Here is a 23,656-nt window from a genome sequence, read left to right as displayed (position 1 = left end):
TACCTTGGGGTTGGTTTGTTTTTAAATATTAAATTACTTGAAAAGAAAAAAAATGTTTCAAATAGGGATGACCAAATCTGGATAAAATTTTATCCAGATATTCTGATATCCAAATTATCCACATATTCAGATTATCCAAAATGTCCGGATAGTTTTATGGGTTATCCACATATTCTTTTATTCGTCATTTTGATGTTTCACTCCACTGGTTTTCTACAAATCCTTCATCAAGTCTGTTCTATCCGGATTATCCAGTGCATCCAACATGGGTATCGAATAATTTGAAATGTGTATTTTGTGGCCATCCATAATTTCAAACAATATTTTTCACTAAGTACTAAAGATGAACAAATACAGTCGTAGGGTGTCTACCAGGAAAAGTCAGGGAATTTATTTTTTTCTTGAAAAGTTATGGGAAAGTCAGGCAAATTTCTTGTTTCTGGAAATATTGAAATTTTTGTAGTCATGCTCTAAAAATAGTTTTTGAACAAAGAAAGGAGAAACAAGGCATTTTTAATTAATAAGATTGTTCCTTGGGAAACCAGAAAATCTGATGATGTAATAGTAGCATGAAAGATGTTCTCAGAGGGAGGGGGAGCAAGGGGAGGGCAATTGCCCCCAAACCTTGGGACATCTGCAGATTTTTTCCAAGGAGAGGCAAACATGGTATTTTGTAATTGAACTGTCTCGCTTCATTCTCAGCAAATTTCTTGTTGTTAACACTCGTTTTTTTCTTCAATTATGTTTGGTGAAAGGAAACCGAACATCTCCATTTCAGGAGTGGACATGTTTCAAAAAGAAAGTAAACAATCTGAGGAACTCGACCAATGTCTTTCATTTCTTCCGCATCTTCCTGTTGTAAAATTTAAGAGGGTGGGGACGAAACACACCCTCAAGTTTGCCCTTTCTCAGCACCGACACAAAGAGCCAGTCATTTGTGATGACTGTATTTTTGCGAAGAATATTTATGACAAAATCTAAGAAAGTTGCGTTCACAAATGAAGTTAACGTACTGCCTTTTGTTGTCGGACAATTTTTGAAACCAATTTGCCCTCTGCTGGTGTTCGATGTACAGATATCTTTAAGGGTGGGCATGGGTTAGCGTGTCCTGCACCATGGTGAAGAAAATTAATTATGTACATGAAAAATATTGGTGAATTATACAGCAGTCCTTCACTGATCAACAAGATTTTGCTTACCATTGTTTTGTGATTAATTCTTATAGATTTCGACCCACTAAACATGAATCCGGCAACAATTTTGTCGAAATATCAACATTTTGAAAGATATTAGCATGTTTTGTTCTCTCACACTGCTGGCTTAGCCACAGCAATATGGGTGTATTTACTCTTACTGTCACTAGATGGAAGCACAGTTGCTGTTGATTTTAACTTGTTTAAAGGTTCGAAACTCCCCCTTCATGTCTACCTCGTCTGTTTGGTTTATCTAGTTGTTTTTATCGGTGCGTAAATTTGAAGAGTACAAGCGCCCACCTGAATTCCTACTTTGGCCTTGTGGTTGTGTTTCAAGGTTGTTTTTTCTCCACCATGTCTACTACTTCAGTTTAGTTGTGTGCTAATCTGCGTTAAGTTCATTTGCTTTGTTATGGAACACTATGTCAGCGGGTCGGAAGTGCAAATTACATGTCATTGTTCCAGGGACAAAATTTTGTGAAGCCTAAGTGTACTTTGGAATGGCTGTTGGTGATCTGGACAAACCATGGGCTCTACATGTTTCGTATGGTAACTGCAAGTCGGCACTGGAACATTGGTTGCATGGTAGCAGGAATGGCATGCCGTTTGTGATTCCGCGAGGGTGGAGGGAACCTACAAATCATCACGATGATTGTTACTTTTGCATGATTGACCTGACACATTTCAAGAGAGGGAAGAACAGGCGTCAGCTACAATAATACCCTACCATACCGTCCTCCCGAGCACCTGTTCCTCACAGTAAAGATCCTCCTATACCATCGCCTCCAATGCAAACCACGTTTGCGGAAGAAGGCAGTGATTTGGACAGTTCTGGTGACCCTGTTACTGATGATGAGGATAGCAAGAAACCCCATTTACTAAACTACAAAGAGCTAGATGACCTTATTAGAGACCTGAACTTACCAAAAAATATGTCTGAAGCTCCAACATTAAGCATATATCATAATCTACCGTCGGTATGCCTGATTATGTTAGTCGGGACTGAACTTTTAGCTTCACGGTTGAAGGAGTGGAACTTGCTACTTCCTTCCTGTAGAATAACAAAATACAGAAAGAGACACCAGGTGTTTTTTTTGCTGTGGAAGAGTGTCTGTGCTACTGTTTTGATATAAGTGGTCTCTTTAGTGCAATGGGATATCAGTACGAGCCAAAACAATGGTGTTTATTCATGGACAGTTCCAAAAGTAGTCTGAGGGCAATTCTTTTACACAACAGCAACCAGTATCCTTCAATTCCAGTTGCGTACTCCATCCACTTGAAGGAAAGTTACTCAAGTGTGAAGTTGATGTTGGAGAAAATCCAATATGAGAAACGCCAGTTGGACATATGTGGTGATATCAACATAATTGGTTTTCTTCTTGGGTTACAAAGTGGGTATACAAAGTATTCTTGTTTTCTCTGTCTCTGGGACAGTCGAGCAAGAAGCAAGCACTATGAGCAAACTGTGGCCTGAAAGAACAGAGCTAATCCCAGGAAAACCCAATGTGATAAGTGCAGCTTTAGTGCCCAGAGAGAAGATTCTCCTACCAACGCTGCTCATTAAACTGGGGTTGGCAAAACAATTTGTATAGTGAGTCAGCTGCTTTCAGTACATAAAAGAAATGTTTCCTAATCTGTCAGAGGCAAAAATTATGGGTGGCATTTGTATAGGACTACAGATTCGTTTCAAGCTAAATAGTAATGAACTTAAAACAAAATATGGAAAGATGCATGGAAGACCTTCCACAGCTTGGTGAAGGATTTCTTCTCCACAACAGAAGTGAAGCTCTTCACAACGATCAAGTTAAGACACTAATTGATAGATATAGAGCACGGGGCTGTAGAATGTCTGCAAAATTACACATGCTTCATTCGCATCTTGATTTCTTTCGGCAGAATTTGGGAGAGAGAAACGAAGAACACAGCGATCACTTTCATAAGGACGCTCAATTCATGAAAAGCAGTACCAGGGAAGATGGGACTGTGTGATGATGGGTGATTACATTTGGGGATTAGTTCGTGACGAAGGGGAAGGGAGTGTTTCAAACAAAAGACAACGAACAACAAATAATCACTTTTGAGCATGTTGTCACATAAGATAAACTAAATTAAGGAACTGATGTGTAATATCGATGTACGAGGGTCACTATTTATATTTTGAGCCTAACAATGAAAAAACAGGAATTTGGCATTGAAAACTGCTTTATTGTTTTTCGAAGTATTCTCCTTTATGGTCAATACACTTTTGCATTCGTTCGAACCATTTGTCAAAGCAGTTTTTCCAATCTTCTTGAGACACCTCCATAATATGATTTTTGAACGCATCAACGGCGTCTTCCGCCGACGAAAATCGTTGTCCACGCAATTTATTCTTGACATTCGGGAACAAGAAGAAGTCATTGGGTGCCAAATCAGGACTGTACAGCGGATGACCCATCAATTCGATTGTTAGACGAGATGTGTGACAGCTGGCATTGTCTTGATGAAGAATGATCCGACGGCGTTTGTTTGTTTTCCGTATTTGACCAAAGACCTCTGGCAAACAAATTGTTGTGTACCATTCATAGTTGACCGTTCTACGTTCCTCTAAAGGCACAGTTGCCACATGACCAGTTTTCCCGAAAAAACAGGCGACCATTTGTTTCGATGTGCTTCGAGCGCGAACAACTTTTGTTGGATTGGGTTCATCTTGAAACACCCATACAGTCGACTGCTGTTTACGTTCCGGCTCATATGCATATATCCATGATTCGTGACCTGTTACAATCTTATATACGTCTTTTGAAGCACCACGATTGTATTTATTGGGCATTTGTTTGCACCAATTGACGCGAGCGTCTTTTTGATTTGTTGTCAAATTGTGTGGGATCCAGCGAGAACATACCTTTCTCACAGCTAAATGATCATGTAATATTTTATATATGCTGGTGGAACTAATGCCTATGGTTGCCTCAATCTCACAGTATGTCACATGATGATCTTGCAGTATTAGGTTTTGCACAGCATCAATGTTTTCTTGAACAACAACTGATTTTGGACGACCTTCGCGAATCTCGTCGGTGAGTGAATGGCGGCCACGATTAAATTCGTTATACCAGCGTTTCACAGTGGCAAAGGATGGGGCTTCATCGCCAAATGTGGAAGTGAGTTGATCGATGCACTCTTGTCTTGATAATCCAAGTCAAAAATTGTAAAAAATCATCGCACGAAAATGTTCACGAGTTAATTCCATTTTTTTGTTGTCGCGCAATCTCCAAGGCAACATAAACAACACAAATGAAGATATTGACAAAACATTTGAAGTACGTTATGGTCAATAATGCCAGACGATTCTGTGCAAACGTCAAATCGTGCCTAACTCAGTCAGTGTTGCCAAGGCTCAAAATATAAATAGTGGCCCTTGTATTCTGCTCATTTCATTGTATTGCTTTAGCTATTTTTCATTGTTATACTGTTCATTATATATGTAATTTACTGGGACTGACTACTGTGTTTGTCATTTTATGTTTTCTACATAATACATATGACATATAGGCTACATATTTCACTTTGAGTAAAAAAAATAATAAACGACCCATATCATTCCAAAAAAACTGACATTACAGCAAAACCAATGTCATATTCGTGTTCAGCAGGTCCAAATTATGAAAATAAAACTAAAAAATAAACATAAGCAGAAAGTTCATGAAAATTTGTAGACCAGTGAATTGAAGGTAACAACCCTCATGCTGGGGTCTCACCTTCCCTCCCCAAATGCTAGAAAAAAATATATGTAAACTATATTGCCAATGCTAGAAAGTCACTGTGTTTGTGCCATCTCATATGCCATTTCATCAGTTCCTCATTTATCCTCGATAATCGTATTTACCCATAGAGGCACAAAAGCCACGTAAAATAACTAAAATAGAAAAGATTTTGAGGTGGGATAAAATAGAACCATCTAAAAATAGTAATGTAATGATAGTCATAAAATATATTAATCCAGTACAATTGAGTAGCGTTTAGCATAATTTCGCAGTTCAAACAGCACTTTTCATGGCTGAGTGGAGTTCCACATGCTCTGCTCCACCTCTCTTCTCCATGCCCAAGATGATGATCTCGTGAGAAATCATTAATCTGGAAAAGTCGGGGAGTTAATAGGCTTGGCAACAATGGCTCAGACCATGCTGAAGCCTCTTTTCTCCCCCACGCCTGCAAGTGTGATGTGGTTCTCACAAGCTCCTTTCCTTGTGGTTCCACTATAGTATATGTCACTGTTGCATTCCAATTATAAGCACAAACAGTGCCGGATCTACAAGCCACAAAACCCCACAGTGTGGGGTGGGGCGGCAAGTAAAGCCTTTAGGGGGCCTCAGACAAGTTTAAACATAGTTTCTCAGGGGTACAGAATCGAATACAATATATACAGGTAAAGTTCCTGTGCATATAGCGGCGTGCCATGAAGACACATTTAGGGTATGTTGGGGGGGTAAGCCCCACATATTTTCGATGTCGGACATCTTAGAGGTGATGCTCCATGCTCCAGCTGCCTTTACCCCCTCCCCCCCACTGGGTACTATTTGATTTCAGGCTGGGTGGGCCCTGGAGCCGCTTTAAACAGGGACAAACCTGGAAAATTTCCAACCTTAGATCTCCCACCCCAGTCTTCCAGGCTAGAATTTCATGAGAAATGAAGTAATGAAGGTTTCTTCAACTTATTAATCAGGAAGAATTATGACTGCATGTTTGTAACAAATGTATCATTTTCCAGGTGTGAGAAAATAAAACAGTGTCACATATATATTACATCACAATGGGCAAAACTGGAGGGGGCGGCCCTCCAGATCTCGTTTGCACCCATCCCCTTCCTACAGAGGGCCCAATGTATAACTTTCAACATATTACATAACTTTTGCACACAGTTACGTCACACACAAGTGGGAAATTACACAGGATTCTGCTCCGAAATAGGCAGAATCAATAATGTTGTACTATCACTCAGTCTGAGTGTATTTCTTGTGCTTGTGCGTTTACTATTTCAGCATTTCCTTTTTCAAACCGACTATGAATTAAGGAAAACGCATGGTATATTTTGAATAGTATGTTATGACTGGGTGGACAGTTGCGATGCCAAAAATTGACCTCGTCTGGATGAAAATTTTAACTTGTTTTTTTTTTTTTTTTTTTTTTTTTTTTTTTTTTTTTTTTTTAAATGTGTGAAGATATTAAACTCCTATTAAGGATTGTAAGAATAAGTATTATAAACCAATTATGATAACCAAATTCTCAGTAAAAAGTTACATGTAAAGTATTATGTTGCATAATTACATAATCACAGTAGTGATTATTTTCTCCAGCTAATAAAGTTCGATGTACCTGATATATATGTTTTGTTGCAAAGGCTGGTTATTGTAATTACAATTTCCCAGAGGTTAACTCAAGTGTATTAGGTCCCAACAAAAATAAATAAATTTAAAAAGCAATTTTGCCCCCCCCCCCTGCCCTGCTCCCCCATCACAAACAGAATGAAATCAGTATTTATGCATTACTTAGATTTGTACCCACCTTCTCTGAAGAAATCGGCAGCTCTGCACATCTCCATGGATGTTCTGGAAGAGGCAAGGAGGGTTACCCCCCCCCCCCCCCGGAAAATGAATGTCCACCTAAAAATTACATATTTCACACAATTTCATTTCAGTCGCAGTAATTTATGTTAATAATTATAAGTACGTTGAAGGACCATTATAATTTCAGACTTTAGCAGTGTTTTTACAGTGGGCATAACTATTATGGGTAAAAATATGCCTCCGCCCACCTGGGAAAAAAATTACTTCCTTGCCCCTCCCTGGAAAGAATCCTTAGGGATGTCCATGCACATCACCCCCATTCAATTTAAAAATTTGAGTTCAATTCAATATGGCGGACCCAGCCTAACTCATTTACTTTTTATAGGGGGTGTTAAGGGACTTTTGAATCACCCTGTAGGCCCTTGTATGTGACTGTCAACATGAGATCAAGAATTACACACACACATATTTACACACACACACACACACACAGAGGGTGTCTTTAAAGTAATAGCACAAACTGACACAGGTGAAAGTACACGATAATAGAAGCAAAAAAAAGTCTCTGTAAACATGGGTCTGCAAATGAGCCATTTTCGACATAATCGCGAATGTGTGATTACAAGCCACCACTGACTTCATTGTTTGTAAACGTCATCCTAGTTGGTAAAATGCTAATAATGTGTGCGAATGTGTGGGTACAAGCCATCACTGACTTCAGTGTTTGTAAATGTCCTAGTTGGTAAAATACCAATAATACAGTATGAAAAATCAGGAGATCTCATTGCTTTTATTGAACATTCTACTTACTTTAACAAGAATACAGCACTACTTTAGTATGTTCTACGTTACAATTACTGTACACTCGTACCTGTTAAAGGAGCTGTTCAAAGTGTCGTCCTTCCATCTGGCGCGATTCCGCATTGAGTTTCGAATTCTTTCGAACACCCCAGGTTCATTTCGGAATTGGTCACAAGCATGTACAATTCTCTGTTCCAGTTCTTCAACCATGTCAACGGGAGTGTTGTACACTACACTTTTGAGGTGAGCCCAGACAGAAAAATCCAAAGGTTTTAGATACGGTGCCCTTGGAGGCCACGGTACAGGCTGCAATAACCGAAGTGACCTCGGTCCATTAAGTCTTCTTGGAAGAATGTGTGGTCCAATGAGACAATCATCTAGTACCCCTAACCACACATTCAATGAGAAACGTTGCTGATGTGGTGCCTCATGAACAGCATGTGTGCCCGACCCTGTGGCCAAGTGGTTAGCACATCGCACTGCGACGCCAAGGGTCCCGGGTTCGAATCCCGGTCGGGCTTGGTTGTTTGTGAATGTCCATTCATCAATTTCATCACTCATCCCCACCTTCGCAAATTAGCCAAGAGGCACAAAACGCGAAGTAAAATATACTAAATCAATCAATCAAACAGCATGTGGGTTTAATACACTCCAAACATGAGAATTATGAAAATTAAAAATACCATCGCGTGTGAACCCTGCTTCATCTGTAAATAAAATGTTACTTGCAAAACGAGGGTTGAGTACAACCTGTTGTTGCATCCACTGACAAACGTCCCTCTAGGAACACAATCCGTATCACTGAGACACTGAACTCGTTGGAGGTGGTAAGCGTAGAGTGAATTGTGATGTAAAATTCTCCATACAATATATATATATATATATATATATATATATACATATATATAAAGAATGGATAAAAGGAAGCAGTGCCAAAAGAGCTAAGTAAAAATCAAAGAATGTAAAAGGAAACACTCACCGGACAGTGAAAAAATTCAAAATTTTCCACTGTCGGGTGTGTTTTTCCTTTTACCTTCTTTGATTTTACCAGGTAACCAAGAAAGTTCATGCGGTTTTAGTACAAAGAAGAAAAGGTCAAAAACAAATGTGTTTACCTTATATTTATTCTGCAAAATATCCACCATCCGCTTCTACAAGCTTCTCCCATCTTTGTACAAGCCTGTAGATGCCGTGTTTGAAAAAGTCTTTGTGTAGGGCCGCAAAAAACTGCACCACCACGTTTTCAACCTCCTCGCGAGTTTGGAAATGTCGATTGCGCATATGGTTGTCCATAGACAAAAAAGATGGTAGTCTGATGGAGTGATGTCGGGTGAATATGCTGGATGTGGCAGAAGTTCCCAGCCGAGAGATGAAATCACCTCCAGGGTTACCTTTGCTGTACGCGGTTTAGCGTTGTCTTGGTGAAAAAGAACACGCTTCCTATTCACTAATGCAGGTTGTTTTTTTGCAAGCTGTTCGGCCACTCTTTGCAATTGCGCGGAGTACACCTCATTATTGATGGTTTTACCACTTTCCAAGAACTCATAATGCACAATCCCAGCCGTAGGCCACCAGACACACAGCAGCACCTTCCGCTGATGAAGAGCAGGTTTTGCAGTTAAACGTATGGTGTCATTTGATGATAGCCAATGGTATGAGCGTTTCTTGTTATCGTACATTACCCACTTTTCATCACACGTCAAAATGTGGTCCAAAATTGGACACTTGTTGTTCCTAGTGAGCAAGGAAGCGCAAATGTTCAGTCGTTGGAAACGGTTTGCAGCAGTCAGCTCGTGCGGGACCCACTTACTCAGTTTCCATGATTTGCCAAGCTCATGCAAGTGCATACAAATTGTTTCAGCACTTACCACAAATCGTTGAGCGAGTTCTTGACTCGTTTGACTTGAATCCTCTTCAATTGCTGCCTTCAGTTGGTTCATATCGGGAGATTTCGGTCTGCCCGATCGAGGTTTGTCTGCCAGTGTCTCATCGCCACTCGAGAAGGTCTGAAACCACTTTTGCGCTGTCCGTTCACTAATTGTACCTTCTTGAAACGCTGCACATATTTTTCTTGCTGCTTCCGCTCCTTTTGTGTCCAACTTATACTCATACAGTAAACACGCCCTGATTACTGCATTCGACACAGCCATGGTTCACTGCAAATACTTGCTCCCGAACTACTGACTGCGACCTGTTATCTACAAGGGTCATTCAAGGTTGACCAGGACTTTCGTGCGTAAAATATTAATGAAACAATGTAGCGCTGCATTACTTCGGCAGGACAGACCATGATTCCTTGCGAGTAACAATGATCCTTTGCGATGCATTTGGCGGATGCCGAATAGTATAAACAAAGATGGCGGCAAGTAGTGTATCTGTTGCTGTGGAACTGCGGTGTATAATGAAATTTCTCGTGAAGGAGAAGGTGAAACCTGCTGAAATTTGGCGTAGACTGCAAGCACAGTATGGTGAACAAACACTGTCACGGGCAAGAGTATACGAATGGTGTCAACAGTTCAGTGAAGGACGGGAGTTGGTAGCAAAATGAACCGCACGGACACGTTTGCCCAACTGCAGTCACTCCGGTGAATATCGTGCGTGTTCAGCAAGTTATCCTTGCAAATCGGCGAGTAACAGTCCATGACGTAGCGCATACAGTCAATATCGGTGTTGTACGTGGGGCCGTTGGGAAGAAAAGACCTGGAATGTTGTCGAAACATGTCATTCTTCTCCATGACAATGCCAGGCCATACACGGCCCATTTGACTCAAACAACGCTGGCCAACTTGCACTGGGAGGTTTTACCACACAGTCCTTACAGTCCAGATATAGCCCCAGTGATTTCCACTTGTTTGGGGCTCTTAAAAGAGCATTTGGGCGGGACGAAATTCCAGACAGATGAGGAACTCAAGAACGCTGTCCTGCAGTGGTTACGACACCAACCTACATCTTTCTACGCCAAAGGCATCACGGAACTTCCACAACGATGGCAACGGTGTCTGGATGTTCAGGGGGAATACTTTGAAAAACTGACATAGTTTGGTGCCTCTATGTATGCCTCTGAGCATGTCTTAAGGTGCCGCAAGTACGATAACGTTTCACAAATTTGAATTCTTTTTGCTCTATTTCAACCTTTTTCTCTAGTTTCTTATTTGCGCTATAAAAGCCCAAATGAAAAAGTTTGTACTTTTTATGCCTACTTATTAATAGAAAAAAACGTTTTTTGGGGGTTTTAAATTTAATATTTTAATAATTATTTTTTTATCCTCACCATAAATTTAAAACCCCCAAAAAACGTTTGTTCTATGTAATAGAAAGGCATAAAAAGTACAAACGTTTTGATTTGTTCTTTTATAGCGCAGATAAGAATTCGGAGAAAAGGGTTGAAATAGAGCAAAAAAAATTAAAATTTATGAAACTTTATCGTACTTGCGGCACCTCAAGACATGCTCCGATTACCATCAAATTTTATTTTTGTCGTTTTTACATCAAAAGGCAACTTTTCCACACTAGTAGAATTTTTTTTAAAAATAATATTTATTTCATTCCACCCTACTGGGCTTTGTGAGTGTCCTTTCATCATAGCATCACATATTGTCAAGATTAGCGAAAAGTGGTAGAAAAACAATGCAAAATAACTGAATTCAATCAATCAAGAAAAACGTTTTCACTGCTCTTGAATTGACATGCACCTTAGGTCCAGATGCAATATAAACACAGTTGGCAGAGCACTGATGCTAGTATAATGTTCACAATTACATAAGGCACATGGTAATGCTGAAACTGGAAAGTTATTCTCTCTGTGAACAGTAGACTGCAATAGCAGATGAATATACAGTAATATGGTTACAAAGCTTAAAAAGCTTCTTAGTGCTTTACTGACATGCTGTTTAATGTTTCCGTAGCCACACAGATTAGAATTTTGTTCAATTAACATTGAAATTGCTTTATTACAAAGAAAGGAAAGAGAGCTAGGAAAGTGGTCAACCCCTTCACCTCATGAGCCCCTGGACTTTTACACTCCACCATCTTTAGTTATGCCCTGGTCAATGGTGCAAGTAATTTATTTGCTTCCTTTAGGGCCGGTTGCACCATCTCCACTTAACGTCTTATCCCCCACTTAACACCGTTTTGCGGTTGTTCAATGTCCGCCTAACGTTACCTAGCACTTAAAGTCCCGTGTAACGTAAGTGGCGGTCGGGGCTCCGCCTAACGCGTTAAGTGCCAGGTAAACATGGAAAAGCAGTACACTGTGCAGCCAACAGATACATGCAGCACCTAGTATAATCTGTGTTTACACTTTTATAGTTGATAAAATGGCAAAGTCTCGATCAGCTGTTGCAAATTGCGAAAGTTTGCTGCATGTTTTGCATTACCAAATAACAGCAAAAAAAGGTGGATTTGTTAATTATCCCAGGAACGGCAATAAATAAAGCAACGTTTGTAAATATATGTGTAGAAATGAATATTAGATGGTCATTTCGTGTGTGTTCCGAAAATGTTGTATATTGATATTAGCATTAGCAGTTTCACTGTAATTTCGTATGTAGGATTTGAGTGCATGAGGGTACAGAAAATAAAACCAGGTTAAAGTAATGCGTTTGATGCTTGCAAAATTGTATTAAAATGCCGTTCCAAATAAATGAATGTGTGTTTGCTGTAACCAATTTTTTTCAACCAGACGCAATACACGAAATGTACACCATGCATCAGTTGCTTTTTCGCAATCCTGGTAATTTGTAATCTTTAAGATTGAAACACGTGTAATATTATTAGAGTCACTTCCGTCGCCATTGGTGTGAATGTAACATTGCAAATAAACAAGTAATGTGTTGTTTCCGAATAACAACTGGCAAAGAATGCACGTATAATATTTAGCAGTAGCTACTCTTACCGTCCAGTTCATACATATGTACGTACAAGGAACAATTTCCGAATGGTGGTGTGTTTTTTACAAACACACACATTTACAATAATAACCTTGCAAGAAACTACATACCTAGTAGTACATAAGACGTAATACCAATGTTTTAAGAAACGTATACATTGTATATGTGGGATTTTGTATGTTAACTTCCAAAATTGGCAAAGAAAAAAAGTTTACTGTTAACAAGCATCCTTGCGATGTTGACATGCATGTACAAGGAACAATTTCCTACTGGTTTTGTACCTAACCTAACCAACCCTACCCTAATATTCATGGGAGAGCATAAGACGTAAATGCCAAAGTTTTTTTCGGTATTTACTACTTAGAGGAAACGTTTTATGCGAAGTAACATATTTTTCATTACATTGTGCGAGATTTTGTACTTTAACTTTAAAACTGGCAATAATAGAGACAGGTACAGCAGTATCTTTACGGCGTTGATACGTATATACAAGGAACAATTTCCGAATGGTGTTACGTTTCGTAGATACAAAGAAAATGCACCATTGTAATAAACCTTGCACGAATCTACATGCCTGAAGATGCATAAAACGTGCACTCAAGTTTTTTTTTTTTAACATTCATATGCAATACACATGATCTTGTATTTGATTTTTCAAAATAACTGGCCTAAAAAGACGAGCGGCCAGGGGCATCATTAGCACCTTGGGAAATACATGCTAACAACACCAAACCTGGCCTGCCTAACCTATCCACGTAGGCATATAATAGCATAAATAAGCATGTAAATAGGTTTGGCAAATTATAATTTGTTTATTTAAGCTATTATATACATACGTGGATAGGTTAGGCAGGCCATGTTTGGTGTTGTTAGCATGTATTACCCAAGGTGCTAATACTGTCCCTATCCGCTCGTCTAAAAAGGACCACAGCTTGTACGTATGTATAGTGTATATTTTCCTGGTGAATATTACTGTTTTTTGTAAAGAAATATATACGTTCTTGCATTGCACTAGCATATAACGTTGCACGAAACTACCTATCTGAAAGTATATACAGCCTGGAGTTTCTTCTTTTTTCTTAATAAGAATAAAACATGCGTACATACAGTACTACGGTACTTTACATTACTATTTGATTCTTCCTTTTGTGCTAAGATGATAGTAATTCCAAAAATGTACCTTGTACCTTAACGATTTTTTTTTGTGCTATTCGAATTTGTTTTGAATACAAAAATTTAATTTTCATCTGCATCGTTAACCAACTTTCACAAAAGCTGCATTATAAATAAAGAAGAAACCTATAAGATGGTCAACGTTGATAATACTACTCGCTATTCGCTAAAGAAGGGGTTACGGATTGATAAATTATTAACAGAAACGAATGATAAATTAGTAAGAGCAGAATAGAAGATTGCTCTTCTCATTCCGTATATTTACACAAACTCAGATATGTCAGCCTTGCACTAAAAATTGAATAAATGTAACTTGTCCGACTTCGTAAAATTTTGGTCACTGTTTAGTAGTGTTTAATATTTTTAAAAAGGTGACCGTATGTCTTACTGAAAGATAAGACGAGGAATATTCTTTTTTGCATTATGTTAATTGGAGTACGTGAAAAATAAATTGAAAATTTTGTAAGCATCCCACTACTTCGAAAGATTACGGGTTATATTGTATCATATAACATACATTTGATATTATATGAGAGTAAGACACGTGCATTACCTACTTCTATCAGCTGTTTCATTTTATTGCAATAATATTTAGTTTTTTTAAACATATTTCAGTTGAAAAAGCATGCATTTGGAATTGACAAGCAGATATTAGCACGTAATAAACAAGCAAAACACAATCGAAAACACAACTTTCTCCAGTTTCTGTTGCCAGGTCGTACGACAAGCAGGAGAAAGTTCCACCTTACAAGGCCGAGGATAAAAATGCTTGGTGCAACCCACCGCCGCCTAAATCTCCCGCCTGTCGTTATCCAGCACTTTGTAAAGTGGCAGATTAAGTGGCGATGGTGCAACCGGCCCTTACTGTGTTACTTTATCTTTTTTGTACTTGTACACAGAAAAATTATGCAAAGAGACTTCTAAGTTTTATTCATTCTACATCATAGATTTAACAACAATACTGGTAAGTAATGGTGGTCAACAAACCAAGTAATAATATGTCCATCTTCTGATGAATTACACTTATTTATGAGACTACATGTGAAAATATAAACCCTTAGTACAGTAATATCAAACTCTATTACTGTACGTGATTTTAAATCACTCATACATCACATCTTACACTTTTGAACATTTTCAAACAATTGTGTGTTATGCAATAGTAAATCAGTTTTTAATGTGAAATATCAATCCAGTACATAGTCAGTTTTGTACTATCAAAAACCTAAAGATCATTTTGTTTGTACTATGTCGATTGCCATTTATATGTTCAAAACATATTAACCTCATCTAGTAATTACATAATAAGTATCATAAATTAAGAAAAACAGCAGAAAAGATTTAGTTTTGCCACACAGCAGAAATCTTGGTAAACTTATAGATCAATTATCTTCATTGCCGTTGCTTTAAACTTGCTACTGTCCTTTTTAAATAGGAATTCTCATTCTGCAGCTGGAGAAGTTGAATTTGCAGCTTGGATATGTACGCACGGGGGTTTCTCAATTCCAACTCCTCTTCCAGCATCATGGCTAGTTTTTCAAGTCTTACTATTTCACTGATTAAAGTGGATTTATTCCACCTTTGGAGCATTTTGTGTTTGGAATGCTGCTCCTTCTGATTTTGTATCTGATTTCCTAATTGCGTCCACATGACATTAAATTCCTCAAGTTCGTTCTGATATGGATCTTGAAGAGGAACTCTGCTACCCGGAACAGAATCGCTGCCCTGCCTTGTGCTATTTTCAAAATTCCAAAACAAAGAAGATCCCTCATGGTTATCTATTATAAATTGTGTGGAGTTCTCTGGAGCTTTGGGCTTGTTTGTTGGTCGTAGCATGATCCTGTGAATGTTCCCTCTACGAGCTCCTTTGTGTCTCTTTCCAGTAGCATCTGGAATGATTGCTTCATTCTTTTGTATGGAGATAGAATTTATAATCATACTGCAGTCTGGATCTTTGAACTGAAGATCTTGATGTAATGTTCTTCTTTTGGGGCGTCTCTTTGATTTTCTGGGTTTGATGTTAGCCTCACTCTTAATCAGTAGTTCTGTACTATCAGCCATATTCTATTCACACACTGAAACAAGAAATCAAATGCATCCATTAATATTTCAATAGGATTACTCTCTCTACAGATTACAAATATACTTAGTGTATACTAGGGCCGATGCCACTTTGAATTGATACAGATTCCCATCGATGCCTAAAAAATCTAAGTGGTATCAGCACAGCCCTAACACCGAAAAAAAAAAACACATAGCACTGCCTTACCATTTCATATCATAACATGGTGGCAGGCCAGGTTTCGTTCTCTTAGCTTTAAAATAAATTTTGATTTGGTTTGGTGTTATTTTAAGTCCACTTTATGCACAGTAAGGCTAATTGGGACTGGACCTACAGTTTAAAGTGGGATCTGAACCACTTGTACCTCCACCGGGTATCGAACCCAGGACCCCTTGATTAAAAGGCGACGACGCTACCACTGTGCCATCAGGGAGGCCAGCATTAAAATAAAGTCCCTAAATGCATTCTTCTAAGGTTCCGATTTACTTCTGCAATAATTCCCACTAGCATACGATACTTACAGTTGCTTTTCAACGGAAAATAACTCTTTTTCGAAATCCAAACAGTGTTCATTACTTTAAGGCAGGTCCAAATTTCGTGTTACAATGATTTCAAAAATTCTACGATAATTAGTCTTCCAGTTAGGAGAATTTGAAAAAAAATATCATAAAAGAATCAGAACCGTTACCAAAGGTACAGATGATGTTTATGATTAAATTTTATCATCCGCACGAAGTAAACCTCAAGGACCTTTCCCGAAAGACCAGGTGAATAAGAGATCTTTCACCTCCGATTATCATTACATTGATTCAAATTACATGCATGTATTTTCATATTTGTTCATACTTAATACAAAGGTAGGTGCGAATCGATATTTTACAAAAGAAAACTTAAAAAAAAAAAACAATTATGGGCACACATTGGGGGGGGGGGGGGCAGTGTGTTACTTACAGTACTGCAGGTAGGAAACAGTCACAGTGGGTTCCTCTTTGGGGAACACCCAAATGCCAAGGGCCTCAGATGAACTGAAAGCTTCTATCCAACAAGAAACCATGAGAATGCTGCCAGAAATAACCAAATCAGTGAAACTTTAGAATGATGCTTAAATGTGAATGGAAAATAAGGTTGGCATTTTGAAAAAGAGGTGAACAATGTAAACAATATATTTGATGATTGTCAAATATATATTTTAAAATTGTAAATATTCTTACTGGGATATGTTGACTTGAACCTTGTGAAAACCATGAATTGGGGTTATTGATATATATTTTGTTAGGCGAGAGATGGTTTCCCTCTTACACTGGCATCTGAGAATATCGGTAACCACTGGCAAATTAAAGGGTGCCTGGCTATGACCTTGTAAAGTTCAATTCAAAGATGTGTGTGTCAAAATTATCCGTGATTTTCAAGGAGTGAAATAGAACTCAATAAAGGAGAGGATTCCCCTCTATATCGTCAGACCATATCCTTGGCATGAGTTTACAATACCGGACCACTCTCCAATTTGTATAAAATGTCTCCTACTTACTAATTTCGGTGTCCTGATGACGTACCTGTAGTTCATATTTGGCAGTCACTTGTTAAAATTGTACATTTACGTGTAGAACTTGTAAAATAACCTTGCAATTTACCACGGTGATTGTCCATACACAGCAATTCCGAACCATCTTTCTTTCACACTTAGTTAATGGTCTTCCTTTACGCACAACAATCTTGCTGACGTCAGACAAGGAATGCCTATGAGGTTAGGTTAGGCAGTAAAAATTTACTATTCCACAAACACATGTAACTTCTTCCTTTCGTCACTTTTAACATTCGTACTTACCTATCTTCTTCACGGAACATTCTTGAAGGTGTATTCACGTTTTTTTTTTGATGAAAGTAATTTCAATTTTTCACATTACGAGTAGTTATTTATTTGCGTTGTTTCGCTTCCGTAAGACAGTATGGCGCGTACACCTTCATAGATCATCACGCGTCGTGCTTGTATTTTGTCGATGCAGTGTTTCCAACCTTCGTAACCCAAAAAATACTCATGAAGTTGAATTTTTTTAAAAGCTTCTTCGCATTACTTTACGTAAAAATTTTGGCTAGACTCTACTTTACGTCCTTATTGCCTTTTGGTGGTAACCGATGGGAGTTAACAACACTGCAGGCTCATCTTTGTGTCAGTGTTGTGAATGCGTGTGCTTTGCTCATTTGCGTTCTGCGTGGTGATTGCTTCTTTGCGTTCGTAGTGTGTTGTGCGTGTGTATGGTGTATGAAGAAGAACAGGTTCCAAAAACTTATAGATAGTGTAAAATACGTTTATCCCCATTAATAATTTAGTGCATCATTCATAACTGTGCTTGCAGATAGCCGGCATCTCATTGGGTAAGTACCTTTTCCTTTTTACTTTCTGTTCACGATAGCCCCAAAAACCATGCACGTGTAGCCACACAAACCATTCATGTTAGCTCCAAAAACCATGCACGGGTAGCCCCCACGAATAATTCACGACAGCCCCACGAACCATTCACAGGGACGAGGTATGCCTATGAGGTTAGGTAAGGTCTGTTAGGTTAGTTTCCATTAGCACTCATTTCACCCGTAAATATGTGCTTCATCATCGAAAAATTTCCTCAGTATGTTCAATTATGCATATCCGGGTAAAAATTTACTATCCTTCAGACACCTATAAATTCTTCGTTTCGTCAATTTTTGACATTCGTACTTACGTATCAGCTTCGCGGAACATTCCTTAAGGTGTATTGACGTTTTTTTGATCAAAGTAATTGCAATTCTTCACTATTTTTGAGTCGAAATTTCCCACAGATTCCGAGCTCTGCCCCTGGGGTAATTGACCTACTGCCCCCAACCGCTAACGTGACCCCACCTCCACTCCGGCTCCTTGGCTTTTTCTATAGACTATAGACTCCTTGTTAAAGGCATGTTAGAAATTGGCCGGAGTCACCTGCCCCCAAATGAGCCCCAAACTTTTAAATTTGAAGAAATCAGTTTCCAGGATACGGAAAACTTACCTAAACTTCACACAAAACACCTTCCCGATGTTAGACAATACTACACAAACTTAGGTATGACTTGAGATGACCGGACCACTCTCTGATTTTCTTCATATTTGACATACTCACTAATTGAGGCCTCCTAATCACGAATCTGAAGTTAAAAATTGTCAGTCACGTCTAGAAATTGCGAACCATTGATGCTGGCCACACGAATCATTGGCGCTAGCCCCACAAACCATTGGTGCGTGGTTAGGTTAGGCAAACATAGTTAAAATTTGGTGTCGTGGTAATATCAGGAATATATATATTTGGTTGTGAAACAAAAAATTTTGCGAAAATAGACAGTTTCCATTCCGAAAACTAATGCCTTATTTTTAGCTTATTTTCTAATTTCTAGATGTTTCCGACAAATTTTAACTTCAGATTCGTGATTAGGAGGCCTCAGTTAGTGAGTATGCCAAATATGAAGAAAATCGGAGAGGGGTCCGGTCATTCCCAAACTTATTACGGTAAGTAGTTTCTTTTGTAGAAATGAAGAAATCTGTCCGAAGGATAGTAAACTAGTACCAAATTGTTTGTGGCGCTATGCGTGAATGGTTTTTTGGGCTACACTAGACAACAAATTTTAACTTTTTGTTTTTTACAGAGGCCAAAATAGCTGATTTATATGGATTTGAGTGTACTGAAGTTGGAAATGACAATTAAAAATCTAGATTAGCTCAGGTTTGGAAGTTATTGAAACTTTTATGTTCTTCACATATTATAATGGGCCATAGTCTAACAAGCGTAGCACTGCCTAGCACACATTTACTTACCAAACAATTAACAGTGGTTTTGGGGTTAATTCGATGCACTGATCACAAATATGGAGTTCGTTTTTCTCGAATGGCTCTAGTTTTTAAGATACAGGGTGTTGAAGTTAATATTGCTACTGAAATACTGATACATATATTTTTCATATTCTATTCAAAATTTTTGAATGACAAGCTTGCTGATTCCATATATCACATCATTTTTGTCAGACTAGTTTTTACAATGCAAACTAGTAAAATGTAACCTATTCACAAATCATGTGAAAAATAAATCAAAGTGCTTTAGACTAAGTACATGAAATGCTAGTCAATTTAGTTAAATTAAAGATATACTATTAACATCTACCTTCTTTACAACACGCGTTTTATCTTCAACTGCCGCTTATGGTGAAGATGAGAGTCTTTCTGCAAAGTCCAGCAGAAATCTGCCAACATTGAAGCACTGAATCTTCCTTGGTATCGATGTTCCATTACAGAGATTTCTTGGTGAAACCTCTCACCATGTTCATCACTAAACGCCCCACAATCTTCAGGGAAAACGTCGATATGTGAGTGAATGAAGTGCATTTTGAGTGACATGTTGCATTTCAGTTTCTCATAGGCACATATAAGGTCGTTCACAAGTTCAATATAATTTTCAGCCCTCCTATTGCCCAAGAACAATGACGTAACTTTCCGAAAGAATTGCCACGCGTTTAGCTCATCAGGACTGAGAATACACTCGAATTGCTGGTCTCTAAGGACCTTACGTATTTGTGGACCAATGAATACTCCCTGCTTGATCTTCTCAGCACTCAGTCCAGGGAATTTTACACGCAAGTATTCAAATGCTCGTTCGTTGCTCTTATTCGCTGCTTTTACAAATGACTTCATCAATCCTGGCTTCACATGTAGTGGTGGTAACAGGACTTTACTGGGATTTACAAGTGGCTCCCACGAGACATTTTTCTTGCCAGGCAATAAAGTTTGTCATCGTGGCCAGTCCTTCTATTTGTAATGTAAATTCTTAGCACGACTGTCCCACTCACAAATGTAGCAGGAGTACTTAGTGTACCCATCTTGTAGGCCCATAAGCATACCGATGACTTTTAAATCAGCACATACGAGCCATTGATGCTTATCATAGTCGATGCTGTTTAAAATACCTCTCATCATGATGTAACTTTCCTTTGCTAGGGCTGCATATGCCACTGGGATGGAAAGAAGCACATTGCCATTATGTAATAGCATGGCTTTCAAACTAGTTTTCGAACCATCTATGAAAAGTCTCCAATCGTCCTGTTTGTATAAGATATTGAGTTCTTGCATCAAACCTTCAACATCCGTACAGTATGTCATTTCCTTTGTTGTGTTGAAAAACCTTTCGAGTGGCTTTTGACATTGGCGAAAAGTACATACTCGAGCTTTATCTTCCAGAAGATTCACTCCATTAAACGAGAAGCTGATACTTCGGCTTTATGTTTTGGAAGGTCCAAGTCTCTAACAAGATCATTGAGTTCACTTTGCGTGATTTTGTGCATTTCACTAGATGATGTTGGTGTAAAGGTGGGATCGTTAGATGTAGAAGGATGGCATGTATCTGACTGGTCTTCTACGAAAGCGTACCAAAATCTCTACGATTGTTTTTTTACTTTATCTCAAAAACGGGAGCTAAAAAACAAAAACTATTGTCATTTTCGAATTCAGCGTACCAAAATCTATAAAGATTGGGCATTTTCCTTTCTGTAAAAATTTCATTGTTGAACAGTGCTATCCGTCAATGGTTTGTGGGGCTACTCGTTTTTCAAGTACCCAATTACAAAATCCACTGGATCTTCCACACCCGGTATGAATTTCACCACGCATCCATGACACGTCATCTTTTCGGAAAACAATGGCGTGGTTAGAAACCCTGCAATCGATAAAACACAATCACGACGTGCAATAATCTACGCAGGTGTACTTGCCAAAAGCTATTGTGCATTGGAGAATTAATTTTCAACAAAAATAATGAATTTCCGCTATGATACATTCCCACATAACAGAAAACACCGTGAAGATGTTAGACACCGTAGGTAGTTTCTTGTGTAAAAATGGAAGAAATCTGTTTGTGGAATAGTAAATTAGTAGCGTGAAAATAATAAAGGAAAATTTACATTCACATTATATGACTTATGAATAACGGAGTGAATTGACACTAGAGAAAGTCTCCAATTTTGTTAATTTTCGGGATACTAACTAATTTTGGCCTCCTAATCACGAATCTGTTGTAAAAAACCTGGGGTGTCTGGAAATTTGAAAAAAGCAGATTGATTTTTTCATATATATATAGGTGTAGTGTAGTTTTACGAACGAAAATGTAATCTCCTGTCCTTGTTCCCAACCATGCCGTTGTTTTACAAGAAAATGATTTATGATGTTCAATTCTAGTACGAACCCTATTTTTTTCGATGAATTTTGGGGTGAAATGAGTGCTAATGGAACCTAACCTAACCTCGTGTGAATGGTTCGTGGGGCTATCCGTGGATGGTTTTTGGGGCTAACGAACAATGTTTCATCAAAATGTACAATTTCCAGACGTGACTCCCGGTTTTTTATAAGAGATTCCTGATTAGGAGGCCAAAATTAGTTAGTATACCGAAATTTAACAAAATTGGAGGGTAAATTTCTCGTATCGGACAAACAGATTTCTTCAAATTTACAGGAGAAATTACTTACCGAATGCAGTTTCTTTAGACTTGTGAAAGTTCGGGGAAGTGTTTTCTTTCATCGTTCATTGAATTTTGACGGTAAATCATCTATTTTTCGATATAAATGTGTGACCGATGCACGAAAGCTCTTGCATCCATTTACTTCCAGGTGGATGTAGCCTGTGTCTGATGACGTAATCCCGGTCAGTGTTTCCAAACACGTGTTTTTGTAACTGAAGAAGGTACGTTTCCGCAAATGGTTTGTGGGGCTATGTGTCAATGGTTCGTGGGGCTATGTGTCAATGGTGCGTGGGGCTATGCGTCAATGGTTCGTGGGGCTATGCGTCAATGGTTCGTGGGGCTATGCATCAATGGTTCGTGGGGCTATGCGAGAATGGTGTGTGGGCTACGCATATTTTTTTCGAAACCAATTTTTCACTATTGTAACCTATAGTGACCCTACCTAACCTAACCTTACCGGAAATGGTTCGTGGGGCTATGCGTCAATGGTTTGTGGGGCTACGTAGGTATTTTTGGGTGCAGTGGGGTGGAATCACTGCATGCCGAGTACGGTAGTGAAACTGTGACTGCCATTTTGCGTGTTACCGAAGGCAAAAAGAAACGAAGAAAACTTACTCGATATGTCGCAAATAGAGGTTATTTCCATGAAATAAGCGAAATGCCACCTTCAGCAATGTTTCTTAATGCAGAATACGTAAGTACGAATATTCAAATTAAATGAACTAGCAAATTTCAGCCGTTTGTCCGATACGAGAAATTTACCTTGGAGACTTTCCCTATATTGTCAATTCTTACCTGAATAACTCGAAATACAACTACAGTATAATGTAATCGTGGTGCAACAGCACACAAATTTGCAATGCTGAAATACGCCACTGTGATAAGATAACATATTCCACAAACAAACGTTCCAATTTCCATCTAGAGCCTGGAAAATATCTTGTTCAAGACTTGACAAGTACGACTACAAATCTCGATCACATGCATGTCATCATAAAATAGAACTACGGAACTCCCAGTTTCGAAAAATGTCAATATGAATAAATATTCCTGTGCTTGACGAGTAAATAAAATCATAATACCTGTCTGGTAGAAGATACGATGGTTACTATCTCCTATAATTCGAAGATTTTCGACTATTTCGATAACGAACGATGAAGCATCATCTGTCACAAGGTAAGCGTTATTTGCCTTGCACTTTCATCCAGATACACAGCTTACGCGTTACCGTCCCTTTTCTTTTCTTACAATGTAGAACAGCTGACTGCTTGAGAAGTTGTTGCATTCATCAAGATAAAAACAACCAAAAAATATATTTGATATTTTTAAATGTTCGTATTTGTGTGTGTATATCCACTATGAAAACCTACAGACACACCCGCTGGTTATGGCACTACATAAACTGGTGTGAAATGAAAACTGAAAAGTAGATTCAGCTGATGGACAAATTCACGGATCTGTCAAAAGCAGCAGACGAGATTTGGA

At 38.5% G+C, this 23,656-nt stretch overlaps 1 protein-coding gene and 1 pseudogene across 3 annotated transcripts; both read right to left on the bottom strand.

The window, feature by feature from the left end:
• Positions 1 to 8,691: 8,691 nt before the first annotated feature.
• LOC146005442 (histone-lysine N-methyltransferase SETMAR pseudogene) lies at positions 8,692 to 9,690 on the bottom strand (annotated as a pseudogene).
• A 4,831-nt stretch (positions 9,691 to 14,521) lies between these two features.
• LOC145977723 (uncharacterized) lies at positions 14,522 to 23,645 on the bottom strand. 3 transcript variants are annotated; one of them, XM_083109961.1, is made up of 2 exons: positions 23,254 to 23,645; positions 14,522 to 15,677 (listed from the first exon to the last, which is right to left on the bottom strand). In XM_083109961.1, exon 2 carries the CDS (start codon positions 15,661 to 15,663, stop codon positions 14,995 to 14,997), a length of 669 nt encoding a protein of 222 aa, XP_082966087.1. In that variant the 5' UTR covers positions 15,664 to 15,677; positions 23,254 to 23,645; the 3' UTR covers positions 14,522 to 14,994. The 3 variants fall into 3 exon arrangements, with proteins under 3 accessions (XP_082966087.1, XP_082966088.1, XP_082966089.1); XM_083109962.1 differs by lacking the exon at positions 23,254 to 23,645 and adding an exon at positions 22,967 to 23,119; XM_083109963.1 differs by lacking the exon at positions 23,254 to 23,645 and adding an exon at positions 16,616 to 16,664.
• Between the last annotated feature and the right edge of the window lie 11 nt (positions 23,646 to 23,656).

This window comes from Lepisma saccharinum, chromosome 23, assembly GCF_977018435.1.
Source record: "Lepisma saccharinum chromosome 23, izLepSacc3.1, whole genome shotgun sequence".
NCBI classification, from domain to species: Eukaryota; Metazoa; Arthropoda; class Insecta; order Zygentoma; family Lepismatidae; genus Lepisma; species Lepisma saccharinum.
This window is presented reverse-complemented; position numbering and strand designations above follow the sequence as displayed.

What these genes read in the sequence shown, in the direction of transcription:
- LOC145977723 (XM_083109961.1), bottom strand. Translation starts at nt 15,663, where the DNA reads ATGGCTGATAGTACAGAACTACTGATTAAGAGTGAGGCTAACATCAAA.